Source organism: Physeter macrocephalus, unplaced genomic scaffold (genome assembly GCF_002837175.3).
Source record: "Physeter macrocephalus isolate SW-GA unplaced genomic scaffold, ASM283717v5 random_1617, whole genome shotgun sequence".
Classification (NCBI taxonomy): Eukaryota; Metazoa; Chordata; class Mammalia; order Artiodactyla; family Physeteridae; genus Physeter; species Physeter macrocephalus.
Genome location: NW_021146751.1, coordinates 1 through 20,160, shown reverse-complemented (window position 1 = coordinate 20,160; position 20,160 = coordinate 1). Strand labels below are relative to the sequence as shown.

Genomic DNA, 20,160 nt, shown 5'->3' with positions numbered 1-20,160 from the left:
TCACAGGTGGAATATTATCATCTTGGGTCTTTGGGTTAGAAATGTGTACTGAAATCTGTAGTGTCTTTTTGTTTAAGTTGATAGCCTCATGCCATGAGCTTTAATGGAAAGACGTCTGTTTGCTGGGGGACTTTATAGACAATACTGTATTTGACATGTGATGGAGGCCTTATATGACATCCATTATACAGATGAGAAAACCGAGGCAGGGAGAGGTCAAATAACTTGTCTCAGGTCACATGGCAAGAAAATGGCAGGGCCAGGATTTAAACCTGACTCCAGATTGTCCCACCACACAGGGCCCTCCCTGCCTATTGTGCTCCTGCTCTGTGTGTTGTCCTGCCCCTTCCTGAGTGGGCCTCTTAAGGTGTCTCCAAGGTCAGGGACAGTCATGATTATTGCTTCCTTTCTCCCAGGGTGTGGCTCAAGCACACAGTGGGTCCTCAGTCTATGCTGCTGACCAGAGAAGTTGAGTCCCGCTTAGCCGGGGGACGAGTCCTCTTAGGAGGGAAGTGACTCACACGGGCCAGCTGTGTCTGTGTGTCTCCAAGTGCGTCTCTGTTGTGGGGGTGGGGGTGGGGCGTGAACGTGGTCCTGGGGGGATGACGTGGAGGGAAACCCAGGCTGGTGATAGAGTCGCTGCTGTCTCTGCCAGCCCCACCCTGCCGAGTCACAGACCCCTCGGGCCTTCCCAGGCCCTGTCTGCTGAGGCCTCTCTTCTCCGCAAGCTCCTGCCCCATCCCGACACCCCTTGTGTCTCAGCCTTTCAGATGCTTCCTCCACACCTCAGCGCCCTAGCTGAGCCTGGGAAGGGGTGGAGGGCGGGGGTCTCAGGGCCATCCTCCTCCTCCTCGACCCAGTGCAGGCATCTGGCTGGGGCCACAGCTGGTGTCAGCTCCTCCTCCCCTGCCCCAGGAGAAGCTCTTTGGGTATGTCTAAGGCTGGGCCCTGCTATTTTTAGATGACATCCCCCCCTCCCCCTCCCAGCCTCATACCAGCTGGGGGAGAAAATGACTCACCTCAAGCCTAGACAGGTAGAGGCCGCCTCAGTGAGCCCCAGGCAGGCCCTGCCTGGCTCCAGCTCTAGGGCCGCCCCACCCGGGGTCACCCCGGAGTGGCCTGCCCCCAGCCTGAGGATAAAGCTGGGTTGGGATCAAGGCCCAGGATCCCACCAGGCTTTTCGCGGGCTCCCTCTGCTATCTATCTCACAGGGCCTGGGGCAGGACACCTCCAACAGGTTGTGGACCCTCTGCTCACCTTAGCAGACTCTGGGCCTGTGCTAGGCCCCAGGCCAGTCTGAGGGGGCCAGACAGTTTGAGTGGACTGACCATGGTCCCACTCATTAGCCTCAGTGGAGACCAGGGGTATAGAATGAAGAAAGACCCCACTCAGTAGGGGACGGGGAAGGCACGAAGACCCTGGGTATGTGTGTGCTGAGTAGGGTGACCAGTTGTCCCAGCTTGCCCAGGTATGAGGAATTTCCGGGGACTTTCAGTGCCAAGCAGGAGAGTCCTGGGTAAGCCGAGACTGTTGGTTGCCCTGGCACTGAGTTATGGTCTGCATCTTGGGGAAAGGGCAGGTGTTGGGAGCTTGTTTGGATGTCCTGGCCTAGTCCCACCTAGTCATGGCTGGAGGACCAAGTTCCTGGCCTGAGCCCTCTCTGCAGTCAGGGGATGGTGAACAGAAGTCCACCTCCAAGGGGAGGGACTGGGCCTGGGCTGTGCAAAAGGCCAGGAGCTCTGCACGGGCTGAGAGACCCAGGCAGCACCTTGGTCGGGGTGCCTCTCCTTGCTAAAGCCAACGAGGGGAACGTTGGGCCAGTCAGCACAGGGCTGAGTGCAAGGGTGAGCAGAGCCGGTGTTGGGGGAGGAGGGGTGCTGGGGAAAGACACTGGGAAGAGCAGGAAGTAATGACGAGAGCACAGGGTCGGCATTGGGGAGGCTCAGTTCCGGGCCCACTTACCGCCAGGTGCCTCAGTCAACTGTAAAATGGGGGAGAGGGGCACCTGTCTGCCTGCCCCAGCTACTTGCAGTAAGGACTCTGAGAGAATGCCTGGGGCAGTGGGTGGCAGGCTGGAAAGCTGGGGCTGGGGTAGTTGGTTAGTTGGAGAGGCCTTGCTGGGGCTGGCAGCCCGCAGAGCTCTCAGCTGGTCGGAGAAGTGGGCCTTTGCCCTCCTCTCCAGCCCAGATCAGCATCTGGTCAACACGGCTCCTGGCCCTGAGGCCTTGCCTCAGGGGTCATATTAAAGGAGCTGTGGCTGAGGCCCAGACCTTGATGGGGGGGCCCCGCTTTGCCATTGTCCTCCTCATCCTCGGGGTGTTGGCTCTTTTCCACAGACCAGGAGTGAGTGGCCTAGGCAGCAGCTCTGACACAACTGAGCTGGGCAGCCTTAGGCAAACCACTTCTCTTTTCTGGCCTCAGTTTCCTCATTGGTGAAATTGTGGGGTTAGATGAGGTCTCTGGTTTTTCAATATTTATTTTTGTAGTAGAACCTCTTCTCCAATCAAAGGTCCAACTGCACTAAACATTTGTTGTTCAGAGGGTGACTGAAGCACGGGCAGGGCTGCCGGCCCCCTCTCACCTTCACCCTCGTACCCCCAGGGGCCCAAGGGCTCAGGGGGACACAGTATGAGACCCTTCTTTGGGGTGCCTGCCATTTCTCACACTCTTATTATTTGTGCCTCGATGGCAAAGGTGTCCTTGTTTCCCTCTCTAGGTAGCCCAGAATTAGACCCCAAGCCCAGCACTTGGCACGGTCTACTAAATTCTCTAACTCCTGGTTCCTGCTGACACTGAGGTCTGTCTCAGCCTTTGTTACAGAGTTCAGTGGGCCCACAGGACCCTGATCCTGTCTCAGGGAAGTTACAGGACCAAAACCTATGCCACAGCTAACCTTGTGGGGCACTTCTGGGCTTGTGAAGGACTTCCATGACCTCATCTCATGTGCCCCCTGACAGCCTGCAGGACAGGCCTGAGAATCCCATGGGACACGGATCTTGGGAGATTGTCTCAAGATCTCCCTACCTGGGGTGCAGAGCTGGGCACCTAGCCTGGAAGCCAGGTCCTTTCCTGGAGCCACAGTCTGGGGCACCTGGCCAAGGCCCCGGCTTTCCCTAGCTTATCCCCGGGATGCTGGCACCTGCAGGCACCAATGACAGAAAGAGGAGGTAGGAATGTATGAGGAAGGCAGGAAAGAGGGAAAACTTTCTTCCTCATCCTGGGGGTCTGGGGCAGTCATTCTTCCCAGCTTACCGAACAGGCAGGGTTACCCCCACTCCACCCCATCACCTTCCCTGCTGAAGCCAGAGAGGGGCGGGGAGGGGAGGGAGGGCAGGAGGAGGAGGGGACGCCAGGACCGCAGAAGCTGGGACCGCACGAACGGGTACAGGAGGATGCCAGAGGCCAGGCAGCTGACCCGGGGTCACCCAAGGCCCCTGGGGAGGCCCCCGCCAACGCTGACATCAGCAGTGCCCTGGAGGGACGTGCAGTCCTCACGCTGTCTTCTCTGGCTCTCACGACAGCAGGCATGGGGAGGGGCCAGAGCGGAGTCAACAGTTCCTCGAATTGTGTTACCGCCTCAGCCTGCCAGCTCCTGAGCTAATAATACAAACAGATGTGGGTCACACAACTCCATCCCACGGCCTGAATCCCTCCCCGGTGCATGAACCCCAGGCTCAAGTCCTGGGGCCCCAGGGTGAGGCCCTGTTTGTACAAAGCCTACCCCAGTCAGGCTAACAGCCCACAGGTTCCACAGGTGACAGAGGCTGACATTAAGGACTCAACAGGTGAGGTCTGTGGAATGATGCTAACTGTAACAAAAAATTTTAAATGATACAAATGAAATATGATACAAATGTCCTTTACAGCTGAGGCTTGAAACCTGATCTCTGGACTCTGTGCCCAGTGCTTCAGTGCTGAGAAGGACCAGAAGGAGACTGAGGCTCCTTGCAGTCCCAAGAGAAATGGCCCCGAGAACCACCACCCCCATGCTGTGTGAGCCTGGGGCTCACAGCCTGAATGCCATGGAAACAGTTGCTACCCGTGTGGCACTGTGGGAGGCTGTCTGACACACGGGGCCCAGGATGCCATCCTCAGCACCCAGGGCCCTGGGTTGGTGACCAGCAGGTAGCAAAGCCTGCCAGCGGTGACCCTGAGGCCTGTGGCCAGGGCAGCACTGGGACAGCCCAGGGACAGAACTGGGTCTGTGTCCAGGCGTGGGTGGTGCCGACAGGCACCGGCCTGAGCACTGGAGAACACATCCTCTTCCACCCATTAGGGGTGGGGAACATTTTGGACAGCGGTCAGAGGTCCCCTCAAGGATGAGCACTGTTTATGATTCTCATACTAGCCCCTGGTACAGCCATCCCCCCTCAGGGAGAGGAGAAGTGGGCATTTTCAGCAGGACTCTGCTTCCCCCATGAGGTGGGGAAAAGGGAGAGGCCTCACTCAGTGCTTATCTCACAGGAGCCGGGTTCACATATGCTATCCGTCCAGCTGGATGCTGGTCCTCACTGGAGCCCTGTCAAGTTTGGCAGAAGTGTCCCTGGTCCTGCATGTGGGTTTATGGCTACAAAGCTACCTACAGGGTGACGCTGGGCAGGGTATGCGACGCGGAGAAAGCTGCAGAGGGACAGCCACGAGTGGCATTCAGAAAGGTGTCTCAGTGCTGGGCGGTGCCCCTTTCTTCCTCAGTAGTGTTCATGGAGGCCCCACTGTGTCCAGGCCCCACGGCTGCAGCACTGAACAAGTGGACAGGCCCCAGACAGGCCCTTGCCTCTTCAGGCTGTGAAGCCTTCTTCCAAGAGCTGCACAAGCACCTTCAGTGAGAGGGCAGGGCAGGCCCAGGCTGTGGGAATACAGGCAGGACCCCCGGAGGACAGAGGCGGAGCCACAGGGAGGCTCCGGGGGTTGGGCAGTGTGTCAGGGAAGGGTGGGTGGAACAGGCTGCATGGGCAGCGAGGTCAGAGTGGGAGGGCCTGCAGGTCACCTGGAGACAGGAAAAGGACCTCACTCCATCCTTCCGGCCTCTACTTCCCTCATCTGTCAAGAGATCGTCAGCACCCTCCTGCACTGTTTGGGTGCCTGTCTCTTGGGCCCCTTCACTATGTCAATCAGAAAAATGGCAACAATCCATCCAGTTAAGGTAGTGGGAGTGCTGACCAGAGTCTGAAGGCCCTAAGCCTGACCTCTTGGCCTTGCAAGTACCAGCTCCACTGGAGAACTGTACCCCGTCCTCCCCAAGGAAAATTCCAGCCCGATTCAGAGCTACAGAAGGCAGCCAGGCCCTCCCTGGGACTTTGTTTAGACTAAATTAATGAAGGGAAAGGGGAGAATGCGGTAAACAAGATGTGGCAGTCAGACTCGCCACTCTTCTCCCAAGCAAAGCCCCAACTCCTGGGCTCTGAGAGGGCTGTTTGGCCATGGGGGTCCTAGAGATGCCCCTCGCACCCCTTGTCCTGTCTGGGCCCTGGACCTTTATTCCCTGCCCAAACAGCTGTGGGGCTATTGGAAGTAACAGGAAGCCTGGGCTCTGTTCCTGGTGAAACATCCCTCCATGAGGGTCAGGGGGGACAGGGGTGACAGTGTGAATGCCACGGCCTAGCCCTCCAGCTTTGCCAACCTCTGTCCCCACTCCCCTACCCACCTCCCGCATGGCTGGCCTTACAGGGCTGTCTCCCTGAGGGCAGGGCCCAGCACCAAGAAAGGCTCAGACACGCTTGCTGAACGCCGAACAGAGTGGACAGGGGACAGCCAGGATTCGGGAGAGGCTCAGGGTCTCTTGTTCATTCCTTCCCAGTGAAGTTCTTTCTCTGCCCAAGGCCACTGGTTGTGACTGGCGAGATGACAATTATAGATTGGGGACCTGGCATATGCATTGTTCCCTGAATGCGGTCCCTCCTGTACTTCACCAGCTTCAGGACTTTGCCCACACCGTCCCCTCTAGCCAGAGGACTCACCCCACCCGAGGCTCTGCCCACACTCTCACCTCCTTCACAGATGCCAGTTTCTTTACCGAGAGTCCCCAGCCAGAGCCGCTCGCACCTCGGCGCTCCCAGGTTTGTTGCCGTCACAGTCCTCTGCCCACTGGGGTCTGCTGAACGCTGGTTCACCTACCCGGCCGGTAGTTCCTCCAGGGCAGCCCGAGTCTCAGCCACCTTTGTGGTTTTGGTGTCTGGAGTGGGATTTGACACCCAGTTAGTGCTCAGTTAATCTTTGACTGAGAATGAATAACAACACTTAAATAGAGCTTCCTATGTACCAGACTGTTTTTTTTAAAGTGTGTATATGTGATAACTTTTACTCCTCAAAATAACCCAGAGGTAGGTGGTTTTATTACCTGCATTTTGAAGATGAGGCCACTGAGACAGAGGGAGCTTAAGTGACACACCCAAGGCCACCCAGCCAGTACGTGGATCAGCCCAGGAGGCAGCTGGGCTGTGGGGTCCACACTGACACCCAACTGATCCACCACGCTGCCTCTGGGGTGTGACTCCAGCTCAGGGAAGCCGCCCTGCATAGCAGAGTGGACGCCTTTGTCATTGCCGGGAGAGAGAGTGCATGGCTCATAAGGGCAGCCTGGCCCTAGCTCCAGCCTCTCAGATTAAGTCCATTTCCTTAGTGTGGTCTTTCCCCCCTTTCCCACCCTTCTGAACTCAGGACTCCTGCCACTCTACTTGGCACGAGTGGGTTTGATCCCCTCGAGGACAGCAAATGTTTTCAGAATGATTGCTCTGCCACATAGACCCCAAAGATATGCACAGCTTCATGGAGACCCTTGGGCATCACCTTCCCTACCCCAGGCCTCAGTTTCCTGATCTGGGAAATGGGCAGACTTGCTCAAATCACATGGTGTGACCTTTGGTAAGGATTCTGAGCTGCTCCAGAGCTGACACTGTGTCAACAGTCTATTTACCTGAATCTGTCTGTGCACCTGCCCTCAACAACCAGGTGACCCTGCCCGGGGAACTCGAGGCGGGGATGAGGTTACAGTCGGCTGGGGTGTGTGTTCCTTGCCCCTTGGAGCAGTTCCCTTCTCTAGACCTGGGGGCAGCCTGGGACAAGGAGATAAGCTGGCTGATCCCAGGAGCCTGGATGGACTAGGCGCTTGTTTTGCCACCTGACAGTGGGTGGGGACGCTTGTCAAAGGCTCTTTTTTGCAGCAAACACTCGACGGCGTCTGTCCCACCCCTTTTGGCTCATGGAGCCACACAGCCGAGGGCAGGGGGTTCGGGTGGGTTAATGGGGGCGGCTGGCAACGCCCCTGCCAACTGCAGCCAACAAGTGGCAGCTCGCAGACCGGGCTGGGCAGGCCGCGGTGACCCGGGTGGGGGCAGCCAATGAGCTCCCGGGCTGCGGTGGCACCACCGGGCAGCCTGCCTGTCTTTGGCTGGAGCAGCAGCAGGAGGGGCCTGGGGCCACCAGTCAGGGCTGCCGGGCCCTGTCTCTGGGAGGCCCGGGCAGATCTGCTGCTCCATTCACGTAAAGCCCTACTCGGGCTGCCACATTTCGAACTTCTCCAGCCCTCTGGGGGAGGAGGGTGGCTGGCAAGGCTGTGCAGCCAGAGACGGAAAGAAACTCGGAGAACTTTTCCCTTGCTCTGGGCCAGGGTGGGCTCGAGCTCTGGGCTGGGGAGAAGGGAAATCTGCTGGGCTCACAGCAGGCCTGATGGAATCAGAGGGATGGAAGGGAGGGAGCAGGACCAAGGGGAGGCAGGGGCTGTGATCGTGGCCCGGGCTGCCCACCCTGGACTGGTGTCAGGGACCCCAGGGTCCTGGCCTAATTGAGCCTCTTACCCTTTGCGGGGATGGAGTCAGCCCTCGAACAACACTTGTGACTGAAGTGGCTGTCAGCTGGGGCGAGTGGACATTCAGGCTTGCCACCAAAACTCCTGGTGGTACGGGCTGGACAGTGTCAGCAGCAACAGGGCTTGTGCCCCGCTCCCCACGCAGCTCAACCCCCTTGCTCAACACAGACCCACCAAGGCCAACCAATCACATAATAAACATATATTTATAGATATACAATTTCAGAATTCTATTTCAAGAAATACAGCTTCTCAGTGGATCCATTAGGATCTATGTTCTTATTGCACATGGCTCAGCCCGTCTAGGGACATCTACTGAGACCAGAGGGTTGGGGTGGTGGGAGCCGAGCCCTGCCACCACGGGCAGGGCGCTCTCACCCACATCCAGTTCTGAGCATCTCTTTGGGCGGGGGGGGGGGGGGGCGCTTCATCACAGGGCAGGACCTTGTTTAAAAACCGTATTTGACATTTCTCCTTAACCAAGCTCCCTTTCCCAGCAAGAATCCTATTTGTTGGGGGACTTTTATAAAAAGAGCCAAGAGAAGCTCTGGGAGGGTGGTGATCCCCTCCTGGCTGGCAGCTTGGGGTAGTAAGGCTTTGGAAGATGGAAGGCTCAATGACACACCCACCACCAGAGGAAAATTTGGGAAAAACGGTAATTCCAAAAGGCCCAGTATAAACTGTGGGAATAAATAAAACCTCCCTCCCTTCCCCTGGCAGCAACTGCTGTTTTGAGAAAAATCCTCATTTGAGGGTGACCATAAGAAAACCCTTCTGGTTCAGGTGCATCCTTTATCCAACGTGCAAGAGAAGGCCGGGTGGCATCATGTCCACGGAGGGTAGAGACAGAGGCGCCCATGGTCACGGACTTTCTTCAGGAGTCGGCTTCTGCCCCAGCGTCCTGGGCCCCATGTGGTTGACTCTGGGAGGAAAAGCCTTCTGGAGTCCTTGGTACATGACTTAGGAAAAACCAGTAGCAACAATGGGGCTGTGCCCTGGGGCACCTATAAGGCAAAACTCACATAGGGACTAAGGGGGGAGGTGGTCAGGCAGAACCTGGCTCCCCTCTCCAACACTGCTTCTCTCAGTGGCAGGGGGGGCAGGGGGCTCCAGGGCACCAGGACAAAGCGCCCACCTGAGCTGGCCAAACTTGCGGTGGGTGGTCTCATCCCCACAGGCCACCTGGGGCCTCTACCATGACTCAATACTGACCTGGCACCTGGCCCCAGGAGTCCTTTCTTCCCCCGCAGCCTGCTCCCCTCCAGTTTAACCATACAGCTGGCAACCTTCCAAGTTCTCTGCAGATTTATGCTATCATGATTACTGCTGCCATCAAAAACAGGCTGGGGTTGAGGGGAACATTAAAAGCTGTGGCCCAACTTTCCTCATGCTGTCAGCTACGGCTAATGTCTAGGCTTTGAAGGACCAGGCTGCCTTCCCCAAACAGGCCTTGTTTTCTAAAACAGGGAAGAAATCAACTCAACAACTTAACCAAATCCCTGCACGGTTTAAAAAGTAGACTATATCTCTATATATCTCTATATCTTTATATGTGTTATTTACATATAAATATATACATATACACGCATCTATAAATTACATTCTACAGAGAGTTCTCTTTCCTCCTCCTCTCTATCCTTGGCCAACACCTCTGCCTACCTCTACTGAGGTGACTGGTGGTAGCTCCTGGGAGGGGGGAAGAAAGGCAGTTGGGTGCCCCCTCCCCCAGCCCTTCCTACAGACATTTGCTGCAAGTTTTACATTCTACTTTCGTTGTCATGGTTTCTGTATCCTAGGAGAGAGCCGATGTGGAGCCTGAGCCTCTGCCAGCCCTGGGAGGAAGGGAAGCAGCCCCATGGCAGGTTTTCCTGTCTGTCCTAACAGCTTTCTGCATTTACTGGGTGAGAGAGAGGGCAGTTGTGCAGCGTCCGGCCTCCAATTCCATTTTAATTTTTTTTCTTTTTTTGTCTTTCCTTAAATATACAGTTCGTCACCTTGGCTCAGTGCATGTCACCACAAATTCTCCAGGGATTTCATAGTCTGGGGAGGAGAGTGGTAGCAGTTAGCTTGGCAGTTATGTGCCCCAGAGCCTCCAGCTCAGCCCACACTAACAAGCCAACTCCTCGGCCCTGTCCAGCGCTGTCCACCTCAGCCCCTGCCCCGTCGCCCTCCTGCAGTCTGTTTCTCTCTCCCAGAGACACCGGCAAATGGCCTCAAAGCAGAGTCTGTAGCTGGATCCCTGCTGAGGGGACACAGGCAGAGGAGGGGGTGGGCAGCGGACCAACACAAAAAAGAACCATTAGCGGCTCTGCCCGCACTCCTCTGGGCTTGGTCCAAGCTGTCCCCTCTGGCAAATGCTGGGAACAGAGCCTGCTAACCACACACAGGGGTAAAGGAGGCAGGGAGCCTGCTACCAGCACCTTTTTTTCCCCACTCCTTCTGTGCTACGGGTTCTCTGTTCCTTCGACCCTGAACTCATGACCTTCTGTTCCCTTCTTCAGACCACAGGTGAGATGCCTGGGGGGCCGGATGCCTGCAGCTTCCAGATGCAGTGGTGTTGAGAGTGCCTCTGACCCCACCAGACAAGGACCAGTCTGGGGGCACGCGCCCCTCCTGCTCCCAGCCTGTCGGCTCCCTCCCCTGGGCGCTGTCTGGCTTCCTAACCATCTTGTTCCATTTCCTCCTGCCTGGAAGGACAGGGGAAGAGGAAGGGCTCTCGGCTCACCCGTTCCCACATGGTTCATCCTGGAGTCAGCTGGGGAGTGTGTGGGGGCTTTCGGGGGCCCAGTAATACTCGGCAGCCTAAATCCCAGGGCACAGATAATAGTCTGCTGCACTTGGGAAAGGGCCATGGGGGGACTGGAGGGCTGAAGTAGATCAAGGAGGCATGAGTGGCCCTCAGCAGCAGCCTTGGGCACCCCACAGCTCCAGAGCCAGCGAGCGGGGTAGGGTGCTGTGGAGGAGCACTAAAGGGCACTAAAGACTTCAGTTTCCCAGCACACCCCAGAGCTGTCCCAACTCTGCAGGCTGGAGGCCAGGCTGGGGACAGGGAAACTGTGCCACGATCACAGGCTCCCTCCCTCCCTACCCCCACCCTCCTCCGCCTCATGACCAAGACCAGAGCTGCCAGGAGTTGCAGGGCAGAGGAGACCCTGGCTCATACTTGGACCTCGGTGGCAGGCTGGCCCAGGACTATCCATGCAGGGAGGCCTGCACCTCTGACAGTCGGTTACAGCTCGGGGTGCTCATCTTCTGTGCTTTGTGGTACATATCTGCGTCGCCAAAGTAGCGGGCCCGGTACAGCAAGCCTTCTTCTGCAAAGCAATGGGGCAGGGTTAGGGCAACCTCTAAGGCTGCTACGATGCCTGCTTGGCTTGTGCAGGAGGGGAAAGGTAGTTACAGGCCCAGGTGCTGGGGCAGAGCTGGCTTCCCTTAGGGTAGACCCTGGAGAAGGAAATATGGTCCCACCTTGGGAGCAGAATAGAGGCCCCTTTCTATAGAGTACAGGTGAGGCCAGCCAAAGAGATAACCTGTTATTCTGGTGAGACGGCCCCAGGGTCCCACGGATAGATCCAGATGCCCAATCAGTGGGTGGGGAGGAGAAATGTTCCTATTTCTCTCTACATACTTACCTGTGGCAGCCAAACAGGCTGATTGCAGTGATTTACGGGAAGCTGGAGGACATCTCTAGGTGGCTCCTGGCTCCCAGCCCCAGGGAAACACAGGGGTGGAGGCCGATTCATGGCTAGGACATGGCTGGCGCAGGGCAGTGCCAGGTGCTGGGCCCACAGATCACTGGGGGAACAGGGCTTTTTCCTTCCCTGCTCTCAAGCTTTGTGCCCCCAAACACACACACACACACACACACACACAAACACACACACACTCACTTTGCTGCTTCTCCTTCCAACAGTTGTTTCGGAGATTGGCAATATAATCGTCTTCCACATTCCGTTCAACCATTTTGAGGCTGGAGCCTGTGTACTCCTCAGAGAACGTGTCTGCCACGTAGTAAACGACGTTCAGGTGGTCAGTGACTCGCCTGTGGACGTGGCCCACCGACCTGGCCAGAAACAGACCAGGCACAAAGTGGGCTTGGGTCCCCAGGCCCAGGGCAGCTCTAGGGATGACTGGGGCTCCCAACAGGAGGTGCCACACAGGCCACAGGACCAGCTGCTTCCTTCCCAAACTAGAGCAGGAACTCCACGCTACCCAAATGAGGGTGTGGAGAAAAGGCAGGGGGTCCCTCCCGTATGAGTGGCACAGACTACGGCAAGGCCTTCCTCAGGCTCTCTGCTTACCACATTGCTGCTGGGGCTTCTGCGGAGAAGCCCCTCTCTGGGGGGGCCTGGTCAGGGAAGAAGGGAACCCGGAGCGAGCACAGGCTCCACCTCTAACGAGCTGTGTGACCTGAGCCCCCTGTGCCTCCATTCCCTCATTCATCCCCTAAGCCAATCGTTGCTAAGGGCCTGCCTGTGTATCCAGGAGCTCCCAGTATAGGGTGAAGAGTCTTAGGAACAAAATGACAGGAAGGATTCCAAGGAGTTGTATCCTTCCAGCTCTTGGAGTCTATCTTCCAGCTCCACTGCAGGCTCTGCAGGCTCAGGGAAGAGCCTCAACATGCAGACAGGAGTTAGTGCTCTGGTGAGGACAGCCCCTGTCTGCCCATTCTTGCCTCTCAGCTCTCGGGCTGCAGAGAAAAAGGCTGGCATCAGGCCACAGAGCGCCTGTGCCGGCTGGTGTGGGTCCAGTGGACCGACTCTGCTCCCTGCTGGCTGAGAGGGATCCTGCCAGGTTCCCAGGCAGAGCCGGGCCACTAGATGGGAGCAGAGGGCTTCCAGCAATAGAAGCTGAGAACCAGCTCTGTATCAGATCCTGGGCCAGGTGCTGGAAATAAATGAGGGGAGCTGACGCTTTAAAAGGGCAAATAACTTGCCCAAGTTCACTATCGGTGGTTGAGACCATATAGTCATTCAACAAATGTTGTCAAGCATTTCTAATGAGTCTGGCATTTTATGTGTATTACTCATTTATTTTTCATAAGCAGGTAGATGTTATCATTATTCCCATTGTATAAATGAGGAAACCAGGGCTCAGAGAAGTTATGTAACTACTCCAGGGTCACACAGCTGCTTAGTTAGTAGAGGAGCTGGATTCAAAGCCACCCTTGCTCTGACTCTAGAGCCCCTGTTCTTCCCATGGCCCCAGGGCCCCCAACCAGAATGGAAGAGAAGCAGTTCTTGCTTCAAGGTCAGCAGATAAGATGGGGAGAGTGTCATGCAGCCTGTGAAATCATATGAAAACCAGGTGTATGTGCAGTGTTCTAGGGAAAAGATCTGCAGGTTTCAATGCATTTTCTTAGGGTACTATGATCCTTAAAAGATCAAGAACCTCAGCTTAACAGGGAAAGTCTGGATTCTAAGCAGCTTTCTGCATTTTGATCAAGAACCTGCAGGACGAGGATGGGAAGGAAGGCCCCTGATGGGGGCTGAGACTCAAAGGCCCGTCTACCCACCATCCCGGCCTCACCCCAGCTGCAGGTACTCACGGTCTCAGGCTGAGACTGTAGGGTGGACTGGAAACCATGAGCTGGCTGAGAGCTGACACGAGGATCAGGATGAGGATGGGCATCAGCTGGACAAACACCCCCAGCCCACCCTGGAGGGAAGAGCCAACGGTCACCCAAGCCGGACCTGGGTGGGGGGCAACGCTGGTGGCAAACGCCACCAGCTCCCCCAGCACAATGGAGTCTGGCTGGTGGCAGCCAGCTGCCATGCAGATAGGCCATGACGCCACTCCCTCCCTTTCCCTCCCACGGGTCCCCCAAATACAGAAACTCCTCTACCTGCCAGTTTCCCCAGATAAAAACAAAGCAGCAACTGGGGTTAAATGCTGGGGTGGGAGGTGGGTATACGTATTTACTTGTGAGAGAATACCAAAAAAAAAGCGAGCAAAAGTGTCTGCCTCCAGACACCTGGGAGGCAGGGCTGGAGGGAGACCTTCCCTATATACACCCTTCTGAATTCTGAACCATATGACTATATTACCAATTTAAAAACTGCCAGTTAAGAAATTATAAATAAAAAAATTTGTTTACTGTGTGATAATCTGTGATTTAAAAAACTCTTCTGTATGTTAAATACACACAAAATAAAAGTTTAAAACATGGATAAAAACAGAAGGCCACATTATCAGAGCAAAAGAGAACCCCTCTGCCTGGCATAATTTTAAATATTCTGCAACTGTCCGCAGTATTTTAATCTTAGCTAACTGCTTTAATTTTAGTCAGCCAGCTGGTCTTATAATCTGTGGCATTCAAAATATGTTTGATGCACTGTCTTGTTATAGCTTTTGTATACATTTTTTCTAATAAATTTTATTTATTTATTTATTGGCTGCGTTGGGTCTTTGTTGCTGGGCACGGGCTTTTTCTAGTTGTGGTGAGCAGGGGTTACTCTTTGTTGCGGTGCGTAGGCTTCTCATTGAGGTGGCTTCTCTTGTTGCGGAGCACGGGCTCTAGGCGTGTGGGCTTCCTGTATGTTAAATACACACAAAATAAAAGTTTAAAACATGGATAAAAACAGAAGGCCACATTATCAGAGCAAAAGAGAACCCCTCTGCCTGGCATAATTTTAAATATTCTGCAACTGTCCGCAGTATTTTAATCTTAGCTAACTGCTTTAATTTTAGTCAGCCAGCTGGTCTTATAATCTGTGGCATTCAAAATATGTTTGATGCACTGTCTTGTTATAGCTTTTGTATACATTTTTTCTAATAAATTTTATTTATTTATTTATTGGCTGCGTTGGGTCTTTGTTGCTGGGCACGGGCTTTTTCTAGTTGTGGTGAGCAGGGGTTACTCTTTGTTGCGGTGCGTAGGCTTCTCATTGAGGTGGCTTCTCTTGTTGCGGAGCACGGGCTCTAGGCGTGTGGGCTTCAGTAGTTGTGGCACACGGGCTCAGTAGTTGTGTCTTGCGGGCTCTAGAGCACAGGCTCAGTAATTGTGGCAAACGGGCTTAGTTGCTCCGTGGCATGTGGGATCTTCCTGGACCAGAGATCGAACCCTTGTCCCCTGCACTGGCAGGTGGATTCTCGACCACTGTGCCACCAGGGAAGTCCCTGGCATCGGCAGGCGGACGCGCAACCACTGCGCCACCAGGGAAGCCCCCCTGTATACATTTTTAAAGAGTGCTGGAAAGAAGCAAGAAGAGCCAGCCCTATGTTGTCATGCTTTACAATTCTATCATTAAGTTTAACTTTCCGTTGCTTGGAAAATGTCACTTAGGACTTACCAAATTGACCGGGACTTCCCTGGTGGTGCAGTGGTTAAGAATCCACCGCCAATGCAGGGAACACGGGTTCACGCCCTGGTCCTGGAAGATCCCACATGCCGCAGAGCATCTAAACCCGTGCGCCACAGCTACTGAGCCTGAGCTCTAGAGCCCGCGAGCCACAACTACTGAAGCCCGCGCACCTAGAGCCCATGCTCCACAACAAGAGAAGCCACCGCAATAAGAAGCCCGCGCACCGCAACGAAGAGTAGCCCCCGCTTGCGGCAACTAGAGAAAGCCCGCGCGCGGCAACTAGAGAAAGCCCGCGCACAGCAACAAAGACCCAACGCAGCCAAAAATGAATAAAATTAAATCTTAAAAAAAGGAAAAAAACCCAAAAGAACAAATGGACCTCACAAAGGCCATTCACACTGGAACCTGCCTGCAGGTAGAGAAATTTCTGCATTACATTCCCCAGCAGAGGCCATGAAACCCCTACTCTGGCTGTGGGTGCTGGGCAGTATGGCTCCCTCTGGTGTCCCTCAGCTGGATGGCACGGGGGGGCCAAGATGGCTTCCCGGCTGAAGTTCTGGGGGCACTGCTGCCACAGAATGTCAGCGAGGGGTATCACTCCCCAGCCCAGGCCCCATCCCCTCGGGTGGCACCGGGCACCCTCCCCGTCCCCTCCCCAGCGCTCTCCTCACTCACATCACCCTGGTTCTCCCTGCGGTCCTGCCTTTGATGGTACGTGTAGCGCATGCGGCCGTTGCTATAGACATGGACGTTACCTGGGGGGTCAGAGGCACTGAGTCAGGAGTGGGGCTGCTGGGAACGGGAGAGGCTGGCATCCAGTCTCCCACCATCACCACCAGGGAAGCCTGGCTGTGGGGACAGCGGGGGGACTTACTCGACGGGAAGCCACCTCCAAAGAACATGTTGAAGAGGTCTTCAGGGGAGATGTCAGCTTCAAAGCCGCGGTGGAAGTCCCCGTGCCCATGGCCGTGCCGGGCTGCCTGGCTCTTGTCATCGCCGAACTGGTCATACTGCTTCCTTTTCTCTGGGTTGCTAAGTACCGCGTATGCTGTGCCAATGGCTAGAAAGGAGGTGGAAAGGTCAGGCCCGAGGATGCTGGGGGTGCGGCTGGAGGCGCCCATGGTGGCCAAGCGCTCACTTCCTTCAGGTACTCAAGTGCTGCTCTAGGAAGCAGGAGTCCTAGGGGCCAGCGGGAAGTCTGGCTGTTGAGCAAGAGGGGGCGGAGGGGGGGGACCTGCAGGAATACCTCTAAGTGAATGCGGGCAGCCTGGGCTGTGTGGAGGATTAATGCTCAGGCTCCTTACTCTCCACCTCGCGACGATGGTCCGATTTTTTCTACGCGCCAGGTCCTTTATGGGCATTATCTTTCTTACTCCTAACAGCCCATCTCCGTTTTACCAATGAGAAAACTGAGGCTCAGAGAGGTGAAGTGTCAGCTCACATGGTCTGATGCTGCAGAGCCAGGAATCAAACCCAGGTGTGTCTTGCTTCAAGTCGGCTCTCTGACTTTATGAAAACCACCAAAACGGCCCCACCTCATCACTCTCTTGAGGTGTCCAGTGGGATGGGGCACCCCTTTCTGGAGGGTATGTAATCTTGAAGTCATAGCACGACATGAGGGCTGAACAAACATGTGGTGTGCTGTTGTAAACTGGAGAGCAGCAGGAACTCCCAGGAGGGGCCACGTCCTGGCTCACCACTGCTGGCGCTGTGGCATGGCGAGCCCTGTCTTCCCTGGGTCCAGGTCCCAGCTGCTCTTCCTTGGCCCAGCCCTGTGGCCTCCCCATTAGAGCCCCCCAGGTGGGAGGCCTGCGCCCCGAAGCCCTCAGCTCCGAGCCCTCCTTCGTCTCTTGCTCCTTCTCCAGCGGCCCACTCTCTCAAAGGAGTAGTCAAAGCTGCACCTCTTCACAACCTGCAGCCGCCCCCTGAGAATAAGGAGAATGCTCCTCCTCCTCCCATTGTGACAGGGCCCCGAGGCCAGGTGTGGTCTCTCAGTGGCTGGTCAAGGCAGGGCTGCAGGGAGAGGTCAGGGCTGGAGAAACATTAACCACAGCTACCCTGCCTCCCCAGTTCCATTCTCCTTCTTCCCCTGGGGCTGGCGGACCAGCAGCGGGGGAAGATGCCCGCAGACTGCCTCACTGGGGACGAACGCCAAGCAGCCTGGAATGGAGCACCCGGGGCAGCACTGTGAGACGGCACACAGGGTCTTGGGGTCTGCTCTGCCGCAGACTCCCCACCTGGCTGCGGTCCCAGCCCCCGTACCGCACAGCACCCTGCTTGGGCCAGACAGGGCTAGTCACCACGCCATCCCCCAGAGGGAGTGAGCCTAAGATCCTGAAGGTCCCACTGAGGACAAGGTGGGTGTGAGAGAAGAGATGCCTGTGGAACTGCAGCGCCCAGCAACTCAGTGCTGGCACAGAGCCGGCACGTATGCCTGATTTGTTCAGTGAAAATATAAATGATTAAAGGGCAGCTTATCATTTCAGCCAGAACTGAAGCACCCACCCCAGAACCAACAGGCCCTGAGGCCAGAGAGACTTTCACGTCCCCCCAGGGCAGGCCCTAGGCTGTGTGTGGTGTGAGAGGGAGGGAGCGTGTGTGTAAAAGAGGCCGGGGTGGGTTGGCCACAGCTGCTGGTTCTGAGGAGACCACCAAGCTCTGACTCAGGGCCACCCAGTTTCTCAGCACAGGGAAACTATTACCAAGATCCCAGGATGAGGAAGTGAACATGGGTGAGTCAGGAGGCCTGCTTCTGCCCCTCAATCACCATGTGACCTTGGAGAAGCCACCGGTCCTCTCTTGCCTCAGCTCCCCGCCTGTAACCCCCGGGGAGTGAGGGGCAAGGAGAGGGAGGAGTGGCACCATCTGTGCTCTGACAGACCATGTGGCTGGAAGTGGCTACTAGGACCTTCTTCCCAGGAAGCAGCTCCTGAGCTGGGAGGACTTGAGCCACTTCCCAAGGCCATTTCCTGGAAAAGCCCCTTCTCCCTCCTTCCCTCCCTCCCTCCCTCCCAAGGACAGGGGATCAGAACACCCAAACACTAGGGAATCAGGGCCAGCTCACCTTTGAAAGCTTCAGTGGCGCCAGGTGTGCGGTTCTTGTCAGGGTGGAACTTGAGGGCCAGTCTGCGGTAGGCCTTCTTCAGGTCCTCATCTGAGGCCCCTCTGCTCACCCCCAGGATCTCGTAGTAATCTTTACATTGCTTGACCCTAGAGAAGGGAGTGGAGCTTGGTGGGGGACCTCTACGTGGGCCCAGGCAGGGAGGTGTGGCGGGGGAGGAAAGAGCAGTGTGGGTGCACAGCTCTGAGCAGGCTTGAGGACCAGCAGGACAGGCTCAGTAGAGACAGCAAGAATACACTCAGGATTTAAGAGGGGACAGTCGCTGTTTCTGCCAGGCCAGGAACCATTTCCCTGAGCTAACAGCACCCTCACTGCAGGCAACCACAGGACTGTCAGTGTCCGTCCATCAGGGGCCTCTGCCCAAGGGCAGGTGTGTTCCAGGCTCTGCCAGCTCTTCTCTCCTGGCTATCCGAGTCTGAGGGGGTAACAGAGGCCAGACACGGCAGGTGTCTGTTCACCCCATCACAGGGCCCTGAAGACACGCTGTTTCTCTTCCACTAATTCTTATTCCTGGGGTCCCTGGAGAACCCCTGACTCTTGGCCCAGAATCAATTTCTATTGCTTATAACCCATGGGCTTGTCTGGTCAAAATCCTGTCTGGTCAGAAAGATGTAAATTTGGCAAATGCTTTTATGGCAAACTATAGTCACACTGGGTCACACAGAGGCTGAACCCCAGGCCTGAAGCTTGCCAATGTCTTCACTAGCAGCCAGGACCATGTGGGAATGACTGCAGAGGGATTCCCGAGGCTGGCTGGTAGGGAGGCCTCAGGAGAAATGCGAGGAGTAGCTACTCCTGAGAAACCTTGGCTGGCCCGTCTCAGCCTGGTAGTGAGCTGCTCTGGGCAGGGTCGGCCCAAGCCTTGGAGGGATAACTGTCTCCTGTCTCCACTCTACCCCACACAGGCTCTGATCTGAAAGGGCCTTTGTTGGGGGCAGGAGTGTGGGTTGTGGGAGTATCTGGAGGGGAGACCAGGCCTCATCTCTGACAAACAGGGCTGTGTAAAGAGGCCCAGGACCTGCTGGCCAGTGGCAGAGGAAGCCGGCAGCATCAGCATTTCCAGCCTCTGCTGTGGGCTGTCTTGGCGGGAGGAACAGTGGAGCCCTGAGGCCGGCACTCCAGAGCCTCATGGGAAACAAGGAGAGGGCCTGGTGAGCTCACTTCTTGAAACTCCTCCAGCCTTAAGACCCTCCCAGGTGAGGTGGATGACAGGCTGCAGGAAGCCTTCTCTAGAGTTGAAAACGTCCCAACACACCAGGCTCTGGCCCCTGCCTGCCGCCCAGCCCTCTACCTTTTCACGGCTGCTACTTGTTCGGCAGTGTAGCCTTTGGTGCTCTCTCCTCCTCCGGCTTCACCGTTGGCCGAGGGGGTGCCGGCCCCACCTGCTTTCCTATGGGTCGCCTGGGTTGCCTCTGTGGGTTGCGGTTGGTCGCCGGCCGACTGTGGTTTCTGGTTGAGGGACTCGATCAGGGCTGTGCAAAAGCAAGGAAGCTATTCAGGCCTCCTCCTCCAGCAAGGCCATGTGCAATGGCTGAGGGACTGCCTGGCCCTGGGATATCCTGGGACCCCCGCATCCCACCCAGTCTTTTTCCCAACGAAGCTCGCTCCTTCCCTGACCTGGGCCTGTGGAGGGCTAACGGGATAGTTGCCTGCTCTCTTAGGATCCACAGTTCTTAGGGTATAGATCATTTTTAAACTCAGCCTAAAAATAAACCATTAACGCTTTAGGTTTTTAAAATCCCAAAGTAATGTGTTTAGTAGCCACCCTCCATTGAGTGAGAAGATGGGCAAAGTACTCTGTAATGGGGATTCCACTTAGCAGGACCATCTGAGTCAGCTGGGATTGGTCAGAATGCTTCCTGGAGAAGGCTTCCTCTCCCTTAGCCATGGAGAGGAATAGGGGGGAAGTGATTCTGCCCCAGAGGGCCAGG

General features: G+C 56.0%; 1 protein-coding gene across 1 annotated transcript; it reads right to left on the bottom strand.

Moving 5' to 3' along the window:
• Window positions 1–7,991: 7,991 nt before the first annotated feature.
• DNAJB12 (DnaJ heat shock protein family (Hsp40) member B12) lies at window positions 7,992–19,701 on the bottom strand (the record flags this gene model as incomplete). The annotated part of the gene is made up of 8 exons (XM_028487020.2): window positions 7,992–9,844; window positions 11,021–11,118; window positions 11,695–11,867; window positions 13,353–13,462; window positions 15,784–15,863; window positions 15,983–16,168; window positions 18,173–18,318; window positions 19,521–19,701. Coding segments are annotated over 8 exons (1,004 nt in total), but the record flags the coding sequence as incomplete, so codon positions are not given.
• Between the last annotated feature and the right edge of the window lie 459 nt (window positions 19,702–20,160).